The 12,761-nt window shown below is 41.8% G+C and overlaps 2 protein-coding genes across 4 annotated transcripts in view; one reads left to right on the forward strand and one right to left on the reverse strand.

The window, feature by feature from the left end:
- Nucleotides 1–10,108, forward strand: part of TTC14 (tetratricopeptide repeat domain 14) — a 34,692-nt gene extending 24,584 nt beyond the window's left edge. The window contains exons 10-12 of one of the 3 annotated variants that reach the window (XM_075861668.1): nt 6,882–6,999; nt 7,982–8,091; nt 8,874–10,108. In XM_075861668.1, coding sequence (XP_075717783.1) covers nt 6,882–6,999; nt 7,982–8,091; nt 8,874–9,648 — 1,003 coding nt within the window. In that variant the 3' untranslated portion in view covers nt 9,649–10,108. Of the gene's footprint in view, nt 1–6,881; nt 7,651–7,981; nt 8,092–8,873 lie in introns of those variants that run through there. The other 2 variants (XR_012883142.1, XM_075861669.1) reach the window with 2 other exon arrangements.
- The window catches only part of CCDC39 (coiled-coil domain 39 molecular ruler complex subunit), an 80,846-nt gene continuing 77,753 nt past the window's right edge, over nt 9,669–12,761 (reverse strand). Inside the window, exon 20 of the mRNA XM_075861667.1 lies at nt 9,669–11,707. Coding sequence (XP_075717782.1) covers nt 11,560–11,707 — 148 coding nt within the window. The 3' untranslated portion in view covers nt 9,669–11,559. The remainder of the gene's footprint in view (nt 11,708–12,761) is intronic.

The raw sequence follows: 12,761 nt of genomic DNA on the forward strand, positions 1-12,761 counted from the left end.
TGGGAATCCCTGTGACGCGATCGAGGGACATATCATATACGGGCAGACAGCCCAGGGTCCATTGAAGGACCCCAGGGCTGTCTGACCATGTTTCCTGTTCGGGCACACTTAGTACACAGGCAGTTGTTAGGACATACCTGTCAGTACACAGGCCAATGTACTGGCATATAGATATATGCCGGTACATTAAAGTTTAAAAATAAAAGTGAAAAAAAATACACAAATACCTTCTTTACAATAAACATTAAAAGAAGTCTCCATACATAAAATACACACGTTCAGTATCGTCACGACCGTAACAAGCTGCACAACAAATCTATAGCGTCATTTTATGATGTGTACACTGTAGCAAAAAACAAAAAACTGCTTTCTTTTACTTATTAATGTGAGGCACGTGGTGTTATGAAATTAACCCATGGTGACCGCCCATTAGTGTTTTTACAGCGGCCACTAACTGGCTTTATTCCGATGCAGTAGCCTTTTTACGGCGCTGCGTCGCAATAAGTAAAGCAGTTAAATCTCCCTTCTCTCAGCTACCTCCAGTGGCTGAGGGCTGGGAGCAGACCTGCTGGAAAGGGCGAGATTGATAACCCCTCAGATGCGGTGCTCAATAGCATTTGAATGGTTTTGAAGGGAAAAGGCTCCCTCTCTCACACCACCGGCACCCTGCGATAAGATCTATCGCAGGGCCTAGCAGGTGCCTGTTTGTTTTACACGGACAGGCAGTAATACACAGAAGTATTGCAGTGTATTATAAAAGCGATCAGGTGATTGCAGTGTATTATAAAAGCGATCAAGTGATCGCATAGTAAAGTCCCCAAGTGGGACTAATAAAAAAAAAAAAAAAAAAAGCTTCATAAAATTCCAAACTAAAAAAAAAAAATGAAAAACCAACTTTTCCCCTTGCAAAATGCTTTATTGTGGGGGAAAAAAAGTTAAACCGTTACACGTTTTTGGTTTTGCCACGTCCGTAACGTCCTCTATTATAAAGCGATTACATTATTTAACACGCTCGACTAACGCCATAAAAAAACAATGCAAGAATTGCTGTTTTCTGTGCATCCTGAATATTCCACTGTCCAAATAGACGTGAAAAAATTTTGGGAAAAAAAAAATATAGAATCTCACTGCCTGTATGAACGATTAAAAACCTAATTTTATTGAGGTAATTCAGAACCCTAAAAAATGGCTCATTAGCCAGAATACTGAACAGGCATAGGCAGTGTGACCAGAAGGGAGGATGCAATTAGGGTATCACACATCCATGTACACCTCCAGCACCAACGTGACTCTCCCTTCTTATTAAATAACACTCAACGGTCACTGTTACCACTAAGATTGCGTCCCTACGTGCTTCTGCATCCCTTGTTTTTGGAGTACATCATCGGGGGTCACATTTATTCATATGTACAACACCTAATAGCCGGTAAGCACCTATTTCGTGCGCTACAATCTCCGGCGTATGCGCAACACTAGTCAAATGGCCGTACATGGGCTGGGTGAACGTCGGACCTAAATAAGTAATGTCCCTCCCACTCGGCGATAACGCATAGTCCGGCCAATCCCCGCCTGCCGCCGTCATAGATCTGACATCACGGGCTAAGAGGCGCCCCCTGCCCCGCAGCCAATCACCAAGCAGCAACAACGTGTTTCCCTGGTAACCTAGGAATCTGTAAGCGTCCACATACACCCACAGTGAGAGCAGTGGCAACAGGACAAACCGCAAAAAGAACTGACCGAACTAGCCATCAGTACACAATGTAGAACCAAACAATTTAAAACCGTAATGGTTGGCACTCGCCCATTATAAAGCTGGTGAGGAACAGATAAGTACAAAATGCACACTAAACACAATACCTGTGGTAAGTAAGGGACCCGGTTGTGTGTGTGAATGGCAGAAGAGGCCAAGCAGAACTAAATGTGTTGCTTAGGGCAGCCACCCCATTAACGGGGATAGTTAGCCTAAATCCAATGCATGGATGATTACTGTAAAGTCAAACATCCAAATTGTGGGGGCCACAAATGTCTGCTATGATGGCACAGTGAACCATATCATGCCCTAAGAAAATTGCCAAGACTAACCGCACAAAGCAATGCAAGGAAAAGGGGGGGACGATATGCAGATTCGCGACTAGAAAAATAAATTAGAGAAAGCAAGTATAGGAGATGTGTTCATTTAAGGCCTGCAGGTTTAGTGGCTTGCATACGGAGGATCCATTGGTCTTTCTGTAGGATCCTCTTGTCCAGGTTACCACCCCTTACTGATGGTCGTATCTGCTCGATGCCCTGGAATCTAAGGATGGCTGCATCGCCCTTATGACGATCCCAGGCATGTCGTGCCACCCGAGTATCCTCACTTCTTTGTATGTCGCCTATATGATCCCTGATCCTCCTTCTAAACTCTGATTGTCTGTCTGATATTGGAGCCCACAGCCACATGTTTACCTCATAACAATACCCCTGCTTTTGCAGTTTATGAAGGATCTGTTCCCATACCTTCCCTGTGATGTTACTAGTAAAGTTTTTTTTTTTTTTCTCTGCACAATATGGATTCACAGGCCCTACATGACCCTAATTTGAACATCCCTTTTAGTCCATTTGACAACCATGATTTCCCGTACTTGTGTTTGCAGATGGCTGTGCACCACCCTATCTCTGATGTTCCTCCCACACCTATATGTCAGAAGGCATATCTCCGAGACCCCCAACGTCAAGGTCAACCTTTAAAATCCCCCAGTATGCCTGTAGGATTCTTCTTACCACCTCGTTAGCCGAATCATAGGTCCTTATGATCCGAATTTGATCATCAGTGTTAAGTTTCTTCAGATTGCGCAGTTCTGTTCTATTACAACTAAGGGCTTTCTTGTAAGCTGAGCTCAGGATCGCATGGGGGGGTATCCCCTACGGTGGAATCTATTTTTCAGATCATGTGCCGCGATCCCAAAATCCGTAATTGTAGAGCAATTCCTCCGTGCCCTCAAATACTGCCCTTTCGTTATCCCTTTTCTCAACGGTGCTGGATGCCAACTCTCCCATCATAAAAAAAACTGTTAGAAGCTGTAATCTTTCTATATATGTTGGTTTGAATACATCCTTGTTCAGTCTTTAAAATGTTAATATCTAGAAACGTAATTCTGTTATCATGAATGTCGGACGTAAAGAAGAGTCCCATCTCATTCACATTTAGAATAGCCACGAACTCTATGAATTCCTCCCTTGTTACTGTCCATAGAATCAAGACATCCTCTGTAAATCTCAACCATAAGAGAATGAGAGACGTCCATCTCTCCATATCCTCATTGAAGACCACTTTCTTCTCCCACCAGCCCAGGTACAGGTTGGCATAGGAGTGGGCACATGGACTTCCCATGGCCACAACCCCAGAGCCAGAGGAAGAATTTGCCCTTAAGTAGGAAGAAATTATGTTCGAGGACATAATGTAGAAGGCTATCTACAAATTCACTGTGAGCTTGATATTGTATCCCCCTCTCACCAAGGAAGTCCCCTACAGCTCTACATCCAAGTGTATGGGGTAGAGAGCCTCAACATCCAGGGAGGCCAGCTGCACGATTGCATCACATCTAATGCCCTCCAACCTTTTTAGTACGTCCATGGTATCCCTAATGTAGGATGGGAGGGCCACTACAAAAGGTCTAAGTATTTTATCAATATATAAACTCTCATTTTGAGTAAGGATGTTCACCCCTGACACAATCGGGCGGCCTGATCTGTTTCACTTATGCACATTGGTTAAGCTATAGAAGGGGGTACATTGTGTAGGATCCTTGATAATGAAGCGTTGTTCATCAACACTTAAGAGGTTCAGAGACTTGCCCAGACTCACTATTTCTTTGTGTATTCCTGAAGATTTCCGTCGGGTCACCAGGTGGTAATCAATAGCAGGCTACATCCCCCAAAATTTGATGACCCGTTATCTTATATAAATCCCGATCCATTACCACAATGTTACCGCCTTTATCTGAAGGCTGGATGATAATTGTCATCCTGGTCAAGTGCTTGTAGGCCTGCCATCTCCTCTTCAGAGGTTTTATATCTGAACCCCTTCACAGTGTCCACCTTCTTTAGCTGATCTACCACCACCTCCAAAAACACATCAATGGGAGTATTGTCATTGATGGGTGCATTTTTCATCGACGGCACCCTCAAATCATTGATGGGCTCTTCCACATTTATTTTACCCTCTTCCAATAGTTCATCTAGCGTTCTTAGATGCGCTAGATCATCTTCTGTAATCCCCAGTTCCAGGCATTGTCGCCTGTCATGGGTCTTGAAGATTTTTTTCCATTTTAATTTCCGCACTAACCGATTTAAATCCTTTACCCATGTGAAAAGGTTAAACCTGTTTGTGGGGACAAATGACAATCCTTTTCTTCAAAATGCTAGTTTCCTCAGTAGTTAGTGGTCGTGATGAGAAATTCATTATCTGTTAGTCTTCCTGATAACTAAAATCAAGATCTACACATCTCTCCTGTCTCGCAGAAGGTAATCTGAAATTGGATGTTTTTTGGCTAAAAACCCTCACAGTTTGACCCCTTCCTCTCCTGCGTTGATTAGTACGGGTTGGATTTCTTCCCAGGTAATAGCTTCCCCGAGCCCTTCTATTAGAAATCCTAGGATTTTCAGAGTCTGATTGTTCCTTCTCAGAAGAAGATAGTTCTGTGTCAAGTTCCTGACCTACTGTATTTCTGGTACTATAGTCAAAGATTCTGCCTTCCTTAAAGTCAGGAGTGTCACGTACAAATTGAAAGTGCTTTCTTTCTTATATATGCCCAGTAAATTTCTCTATTCCCTGTTGTAAAGCAGTTTCTTTTCTTTCGTAGTCAGGGTTACTTGAGAATCTTCTAACAGACTTAATGCACTCTTTAAGTTCAACAGAGCTACGAGCCAGCATTAACCTTTCATCCTCTAGAAGGATCCCCATAAATCTTAATGACGCATCGATGGACTCCTCCCACTTTTTCAATAGGTTTTTCAATCGGGGTAATACGCAACCCACGAGGTACAACCTTATTTCTCAAGCACGTGTCTAGGGCTTGAATTTCCCACCAGGGCCTGATATGGTCCTTATACGTTTTGGTGAGCTGACTAGGAGGCAGTAATGCTCAAATTTTGAGCCTGGGAAACCAGTTCATTTGCAGGGAACACTTCTTTTGCATCGCTCATCGATTTTGCCACATTTATCTCTCCAATGAGAGAGCCTGCCATCCCCACTGATATTTCAATTAGATTAATAAATATTCCACTGTCCAAATAGATGTGAAAGATTATTTTTCGTCAAAAAAATATATAATGATATCACTGCCTGTATGAACGATTTAAAACCAAATTTTATTGAGGTAATTCCGAACACTAAAAAATGGCTCATTAGCCAGAATACTGAACAAACATAGGCAGTGTGACCAGACGGGAGGATGCAATTAGGGTATCACACATCCATGTACACCTCCAGCACCAACGTGTCACTCCCTCCTTATTAAATAACACTTCGGTCACAGTTACCACTAAGACTGGGTCCGTACGTGTTTCTGCACCCCTCGTTTTTTGGAGTGCATCAGGGATCACATTTATCATATGTACAACACCTAATAGCCGGTGAGCACTTATTGCTTATTCTACAGTCTCCCGGTGTATGCGCGACGCTAGTCAAATGGCCATACACAGGCCAGGTGAATGCTGGACCTAAATAAGTAGTGTCCCTCCCACTCAGCGATGATGCGTCGTCCGGCCAATCCCCACACGCCAGTCATAGATCTGATGTCACGGGCAAAGATGCACCCCTTGACCCGCAGTCATTCACCAAGCAGCAACGACATGCATCCCTAATAACCTAGGGATCTGTAAGTGGCCACATGCACCCACTGAGAGCACAGTGGCAACGAGACAAACTGCAAAAAGAACTGACCGAACTAGCTATACGTACACAATGTGCATCCTGCCTTAAAAAAAGCGTGATCATAAAGTCACATGTACTCCAAAATGGTACAATAAAAACTACAAGTTGTCCCGCAAAAAAAAGCTATCATACAACGGCATCGGCGGAAAAATAAAAAAAGTTATCGCTCTTGAAATATGGAGACACAAAAAAACAAAAATGTTGAAAAAAAAGTTTTTACTGTGTAAAAGTAGTGAAGCATAAGAAAACTATATCAATTTTGTATTGTTGCAATCGTAAGAACCCGCTGAATAAAGTTATTCTGTTTATACCACATGGTAAACTGTGTAAATTTAGGACGCAAAAAAGTGGCGAAATTTCTGTTTTGTTTTTTTCTATTCCCCCAAAAAAAAGTTTCGAAATTATATGTACCCCAAAATGGTGCTATTAAGAAATACAACTTGCCCCGCAATAAACAAGTCCTTATACAGCTATGTCAAAGCAAAAATAAGAACGTTATAGCCCTTTGAATGAGACAATCGAAAAACGTGTAAAATAGCTTGGTCATTAAGGCCTAAAATAAGCTGGTCATTAAGGGGTTAATACATCTATGTGCCTCACATTAATTGTAATCAACCCCATCATATACCTCACACATTAACCCAATGTTGTCCATTGTGACTGAAACCTGATGGGGTTAATTACTATTAATGTGAGGCACATGGAGGTTCAAAATTCATCACACCACGCGCCTCACATCAGAAAATGGAAGAATTTTTTATTTTATTGTTGGCAAAGTATCGTTTTGGTATCGAATTCCAATACTACACAAAGTATCGGTATCAAAGTCCAAATTCTGGTATCGTGACAACCCTAATCTGTTTTTAGATCTTAACTTTTTATTTTACCAATTGTAATCTGCGTTTATTCTCAAATCTTACGAAGGATATGCTTGTGTTTATATTTAGTCTGTCCCATTCGTTTGCAGGCTGGAGGAAGAGGATAAATTACTGAATGCGGAGAGTTACTACAATAAAGCGTTGACAATCGACAAATTCTTCACCGAGGCTGAGGAGGCACTGAGCAAAGTGCGCCAATGTATACAGGTGATTCTTTATTTTCTCTCAATCTGCTATCAACAGGCACAAATAAGCAGCATTTCTATGTGTGATAAGTATATTGACATTGTTGGGCCTCTTAATACATGGCGGTGGTCTTGTTAAATAGTCTTAAGTATCCATGACTTTTCCCTCTTGGGCCCCACGTGTTTTTTTTATTGGGGAGCTGACACATGCGGAAATCTGTTTATGGTAAAACATTAAACATCATGAAATGCTATTGATTTACCATGGATAGACCGCTAGTCTACGCCTTACCTGCAGAAGCTCTTCGGGGGAGGGAGGATTGTTGACATGATCATGTAATTGGAGGCCTTCCAAAAGGGGAGATTCTCTCATTTGTTCTGAGCAGAGAGTAATCTGCATAAACAGGGTTTTTTGCTCATCAGAACTATAGCTCTACTAAGGAGATTCACCTTAAGCTGCAAGGTCACTTCTATAGTGACTTGACTTTATAGCCTTGTTTAGCATTTGTAAACGGTTTCCTGTAATACTGATGATGTCTTTTTATGTATGTGTCTCCTCCTGCCTTGAACTCTTGGTGCTGTGGCTGTGAATATCCATTGTTTCTCTTCCTATTTTGAAAATGGACTGATTCCTAAACTACCACCTAAATTGGACCGGGGTCAATGTCAACTGGTTTGTATGAACATAAACTTTCTCATTTTTATTGACTACCATTGTGTGTAACTTTTTTTTATGTTTGTGCTGATAACACCCTAACATCAATCTCATACTTGGTGCATTAATGCCCATGTATATCGTCATTTTATGGCAACTAATACATGGGTGTAATATGGACATTCCTACTTGTCCCTCCACTTGTATGTACCGGTTATATATATCTCCTGATATTCTACAACTATACACACGGCTTACTGTCGTTTATAATGTGGGTGGCGGGACTGCTGAATATTGCCTATAAAATGCTTGTTATAACAAAATATCTTTTTGATAACTTGATAAAAAGAAATCTTTGGAAAAAAGAGAGCAACATGAAGAAAAGGAAGAAAAAGCTAAAGAAAAGAAAATCATAACCAGTGCAGAGAAATTGCGTAAACTGCTAAAAGAAGAGAAAAGGTACAAATATTTAATACGCTTTGAGGGATCCAGATCGACGTTTAAAGTTAATGTCCGCATTTAAAGAGCAGTTTTTGAGAATTAAAGGGGCTTATGCAAGGTCTGTATATGACGGGCTCAACCTTTGTAATATAATTTGTATAGTGTAGTCCAGAGAGCAGCTCTCTAGAACTGTGGTTGAGGAGACATCAATGAAAGCAGTTGAGATCGACATTTAGGGACCAAATTGTCACAATTTTGTATTCTATTACAAACTTTATTCTCTTCTGCTGTCCAAGCGTTTCCGAAATAACCTTGTCCTTTTAGGTATGTAAATTATGCACTCGTGGTAGTCTAGTGTTGTGGCTGTAGTATGTTTACTGAGCTATAACATCACTAAGGCCTTGTTCACATCTGTGTTGGGGGTCCTGGTCTGACGTTCCGTTGGATCTTTCCATCAGAACGGGACTCTGAACAGACACAAACTGACACAGACGAAAACCAGGGGTCCGGTGCACAACAGAGACAAACGGAAACCAATGGCACCGGCTCCGTCACCATTGCAATCAATGGTGATAGAAACGGAAACCTCTGGTTTCCGTCTGTGTCTGTTCAGGGTCCCGTTCTGACGGAAAGCTCAGACGGAACGTCCGGACGGGACCCCAACGCAGATGTGAACAAAGCCTAAAGCGTTTTATTAGTTTCATTATTGAAGTGCTTCTTGCTGTTTAACCAGTTCTAATCTCAAATTTGATCTGCAACATTGTTTACTAAGCTGCTTTAATAAATTACCATTATGATAGAAAGAAGAAACACAAAAGATCTTCATCTTCCCCATCAAGTACTTCTTCAGACTCCTCTTCCTCTGAGACCTCTTCCTACTCTACTAGCCATAAAAAACACAAAAGGAAGAGGCGTAGAAAGCATTCCACCTCTTCAAGCCGCTCAAGGAAGAATTCATCCAGTGTGCAGAATCGTGAAGAGGAGCAGCTTACCCCACCCGCAGACACTTCAGCCTCTTTTCTGAAACAAGATGATCGTAAAATATGTAATAATCTACATAGACCTCCCAGAAAATCCCTAGAATCCAAAACCAAGAATCTGTCCCGGTCGTCGTCTTTGGAATTCATCGATCCTGCTGGAGGTAGGTCTGAAGATTCAAGAGATTCCTACAGCAGTGCAAAGACTCGTGCTAGTGGTGGCATATCAAAAAGCGCGCCTTCAGCCAGTAAGTATAAACCTGGTAGAGATTCTACAGACTCGTACAGCAGAAAAGCAACGGAGAAACACAGAGATAATTCAGAAGATTGTCACAAAGACGCGCACAAATCATTCAGAAGAAAGTCTGATTCCTGCCAAAGTAAGTATTCTACCTGTGACTATGGAACTAGTGAAAGGAGGTTGAGTGGTGGTGGTGGTGGTGGTGGTAGATCACGCGAGCGGTCTCTCCAAGGAAGTGCGAATACATCTCACAAAGAAGCCCAGAACGGTAATGCAGCAACCAGTAAGGCTTTACCTGGCAATTTATTAAATATTCTCAACCAGATTGCTGAATTTGAAAAGGAAAAAAAGTGTTAAGCAAAAATGTACATAAAACGTTCTTGCTTTGTTAAAATGGGCCTTTATTGTGAAAGAGAAATTATATTTTGTGGGTTTATAATGGGCTAAAATGTTAACTGTCCAGTTACATTTTTCAGATGGTTTGTTATATCTCAATTTTCCTTCCTTATGTAAGACCTATGTTTTTTGTGCAAAGACACTGCCTATACTGTTTTTGTGCCATATTCGTAATGTTTCATCTTTGTGCACAAAGCCTATTTTAGTGCATAAGAGTATAGTTGCATTATACACCAGGAGTGAGGAGTAACTGACCACCATTCAGACAGTACAACACTATGGCCGACTGTCATTTCTGTATATCTGTGCGCTTTCTGCTGTCGTCTGACCGCACAAAGGTGTGTCTCAAATGTGTATCTTCGGTGGTGCAGTATTGTTTATCACCTATGTCTTATAAATAAACTCCAGATCATAATGTGAATCCTAGATTTCTAGTCAACTTTTATTTATCTTCTCCACTTGTTGCTAACAAAGGGATTTGTGGACTTGTCCATTGTTCGTGCAGTCTTAGGCCAGATTCACACGAACTAGTACAAACGGCTGGGTTTCACATCCGAGTTGCACCCGTGCGGGTCCCGTTTTCATGGATCCCCAAAGACTTGTCTATCGTGGGATCTGTGAAAACGAAGAATAGAACGTGTCCTATTTTCACACGATCTGTTGAAATAACGGCCATGTGAATGGCGCCATTGAAATACATGCGTCTGTGTGACGCCCATCATACAAACATATACTACGCTCGTCTGAATTTGGCCTTTATACTTGAGTGGTATAGTCCATGGTAGCTACTAAATGGGTAGAACAGCAGAGAGGTGTGTGGTGAGGAACAGGATTCTAGGTCCCTGATCAAATACAAGCTGTAAAATGGATGTCTTTACTAGCAGTCTGAAACTTGCTGTCCTGGCCAGGAGCAACAGAAAGCAAAATGCTGCACTTAGAAGAACTAAGAGAAAAAAAATTGGGGTATGAGGAGGGAAGGTATTCCATCACAATATAATTTTCATTTGGGGGGTAGATCTCTCTCGCTCTCTCTCACTCACTCACACACCCCTACATATTGACTGCTGGTATCGAGAGAAATCATTTTTATCAAATGCTTTTCGCCTATTCAGTTCATGTTTGCTCTATAACCTTTTTGCGGTTTACAAAGATGTATTTTGCAGACTTTACGCCCAATGTTAATCAAAGGTAGTTTTACATTAAAAGGGTTATCAGGGATTTTAAAATTGATGGCCTATCCTTAGGATAGGACATCAATATTAGGTCAGTGGGGGCTCAAATCGGCAACCCGAACAATCAGCTCTTTGAAGGAGCCGCGGCGCTCGTACACATGCTGCAGCCTCTTTATTAAAATTTTATTCCTGTTCATACTTTACACGCTGTTACTTTCATTGTGGCTATGTGAGATATTGCAGCATTGTCCCATTTACTTTAATGGGTCAATGCAATTTCAAAATCCTGGCTATACCCTTAATACACCACCTCCATTTTCAGAAGAGGAATGATGACTTTTGGCAAATAGAAGAAAAAATTGTGATGTGTATTAACTAGTTCATAACACTTGCTTAATCCAGATATATTGGTAAAAATTATTTTAACATCAGTGCCTCGTTTCCTCAAACATACATGATTAGGGGCTAAACGTAAGTATTACCAGTTTTTATTCTGCTGCACATAGGAACAATGCTTGGAAGTTTGCATATAGAGGGGTTTTTAATCCAGAATGATCACAAAATGAGGGGTGGTGGGAGTTTTTGCATTAAAAAGACCGAATTACAAAACCTTCATGTATTGGTTTTCTATACCACAAAGCACATTTAATATCAACCTCAAACAATCATGAAGAATATTGATCATTGTTTCCAATCACTGCTACTTTGAGCTTCTTTGACTGCTCCCCCGACTTGATGGCTTGGAGCTGTGATCGTTTGATGGAGGAGACGCTATAGGAAGACCAAGTTCAACTACATTTACTCTTGATGATGGAAGCGAGCTTGTTGAAGCTCTTGAAGAATTTGATCTAGAAAAGCAAAAATGTTTTATTGCGTGCATATATTACCACTATCCTCACACTGCATAGTGCAAATGATGAAATAGTTATCTGATAATTTATCTAACAAATATTACATGCATATAGTAAAGTTCTGATAATTCAGCATTCTGCGGTTTTCCAGCCACTAAAAATTGATGGCCTAAATTGCTGATGGGTTGGGGCCTGATTTTCGGGACCCCTGTCTATGAGCTGTTTTGAAGGGGCTGCAGCGCTCGTACGAGCGCTGCTGCCCTTTAATTTGTTCTTGATCACTAAATTGTCGACATGTATTTAGCAGCGATTCACAGGTATTGCAGCCCTGTCCCGTTCACTTCAAGGGGAGAAAAGGCTGCAATACTTCTGAATCGCTGCTGGATGTGTGTTGACAATTCACAGTGAGCCAGATGAAATGAAGGGAAAGCAGCTCTCGTACAAGTGCTGCGGCCCCTTCAAAGCAGCTGTGTCAGGGTCTGATTTTTGGGACCCCCACCGATCAGCTATTCATGGCCTATATAGAGGGTAGGCCATACATTTTCAGTGGCTTAAAAAAATTAATAAAACTGTGAAAGGTCTCACTAACAATCGTTTGGTCACATACACTATTGATGATTGCTCCACGTAAATGGAGCTTAACCCCCTTCCCGCTCCTGGATGTACTATTAGGTCATGGCAGCTGTATCGTTCGCGCTCCATGACCTAATAGTACATCTCGGGAGTAACGGCCGTTTCGGCCGTCCTCCCGACACATACAGGAGCTGTGACAGCTGCTGTCTCAGCTCCTACAGCAGGAGCCGATCGCTGTGTCCCTGCTGATTAACCCCTTAAAAGCTGCATTCTATAGAGATCGTGGCTTTTTAGGGGTTAAGCTACACGATAGCGGGCGGCGATTGTGACTATGGCAACCGGACACCAAACAATGGCGTCCGGCTATGCAATAGACGGAAGCCTAGTGGGTCCTGATAACGTCAGGATCCACTATGCTTGCTGTCAGTGAGTAGCTGACAGCTCTGATACACTGCACTACGCATGTAGTGCAGTGTAT

This window comes from Rhinoderma darwinii, chromosome 4 (assembly GCF_050947455.1).
Source record: "Rhinoderma darwinii isolate aRhiDar2 chromosome 4, aRhiDar2.hap1, whole genome shotgun sequence".
NCBI classification, from domain to species: domain Eukaryota; kingdom Metazoa; phylum Chordata; class Amphibia; order Anura; family Rhinodermatidae; genus Rhinoderma; species Rhinoderma darwinii.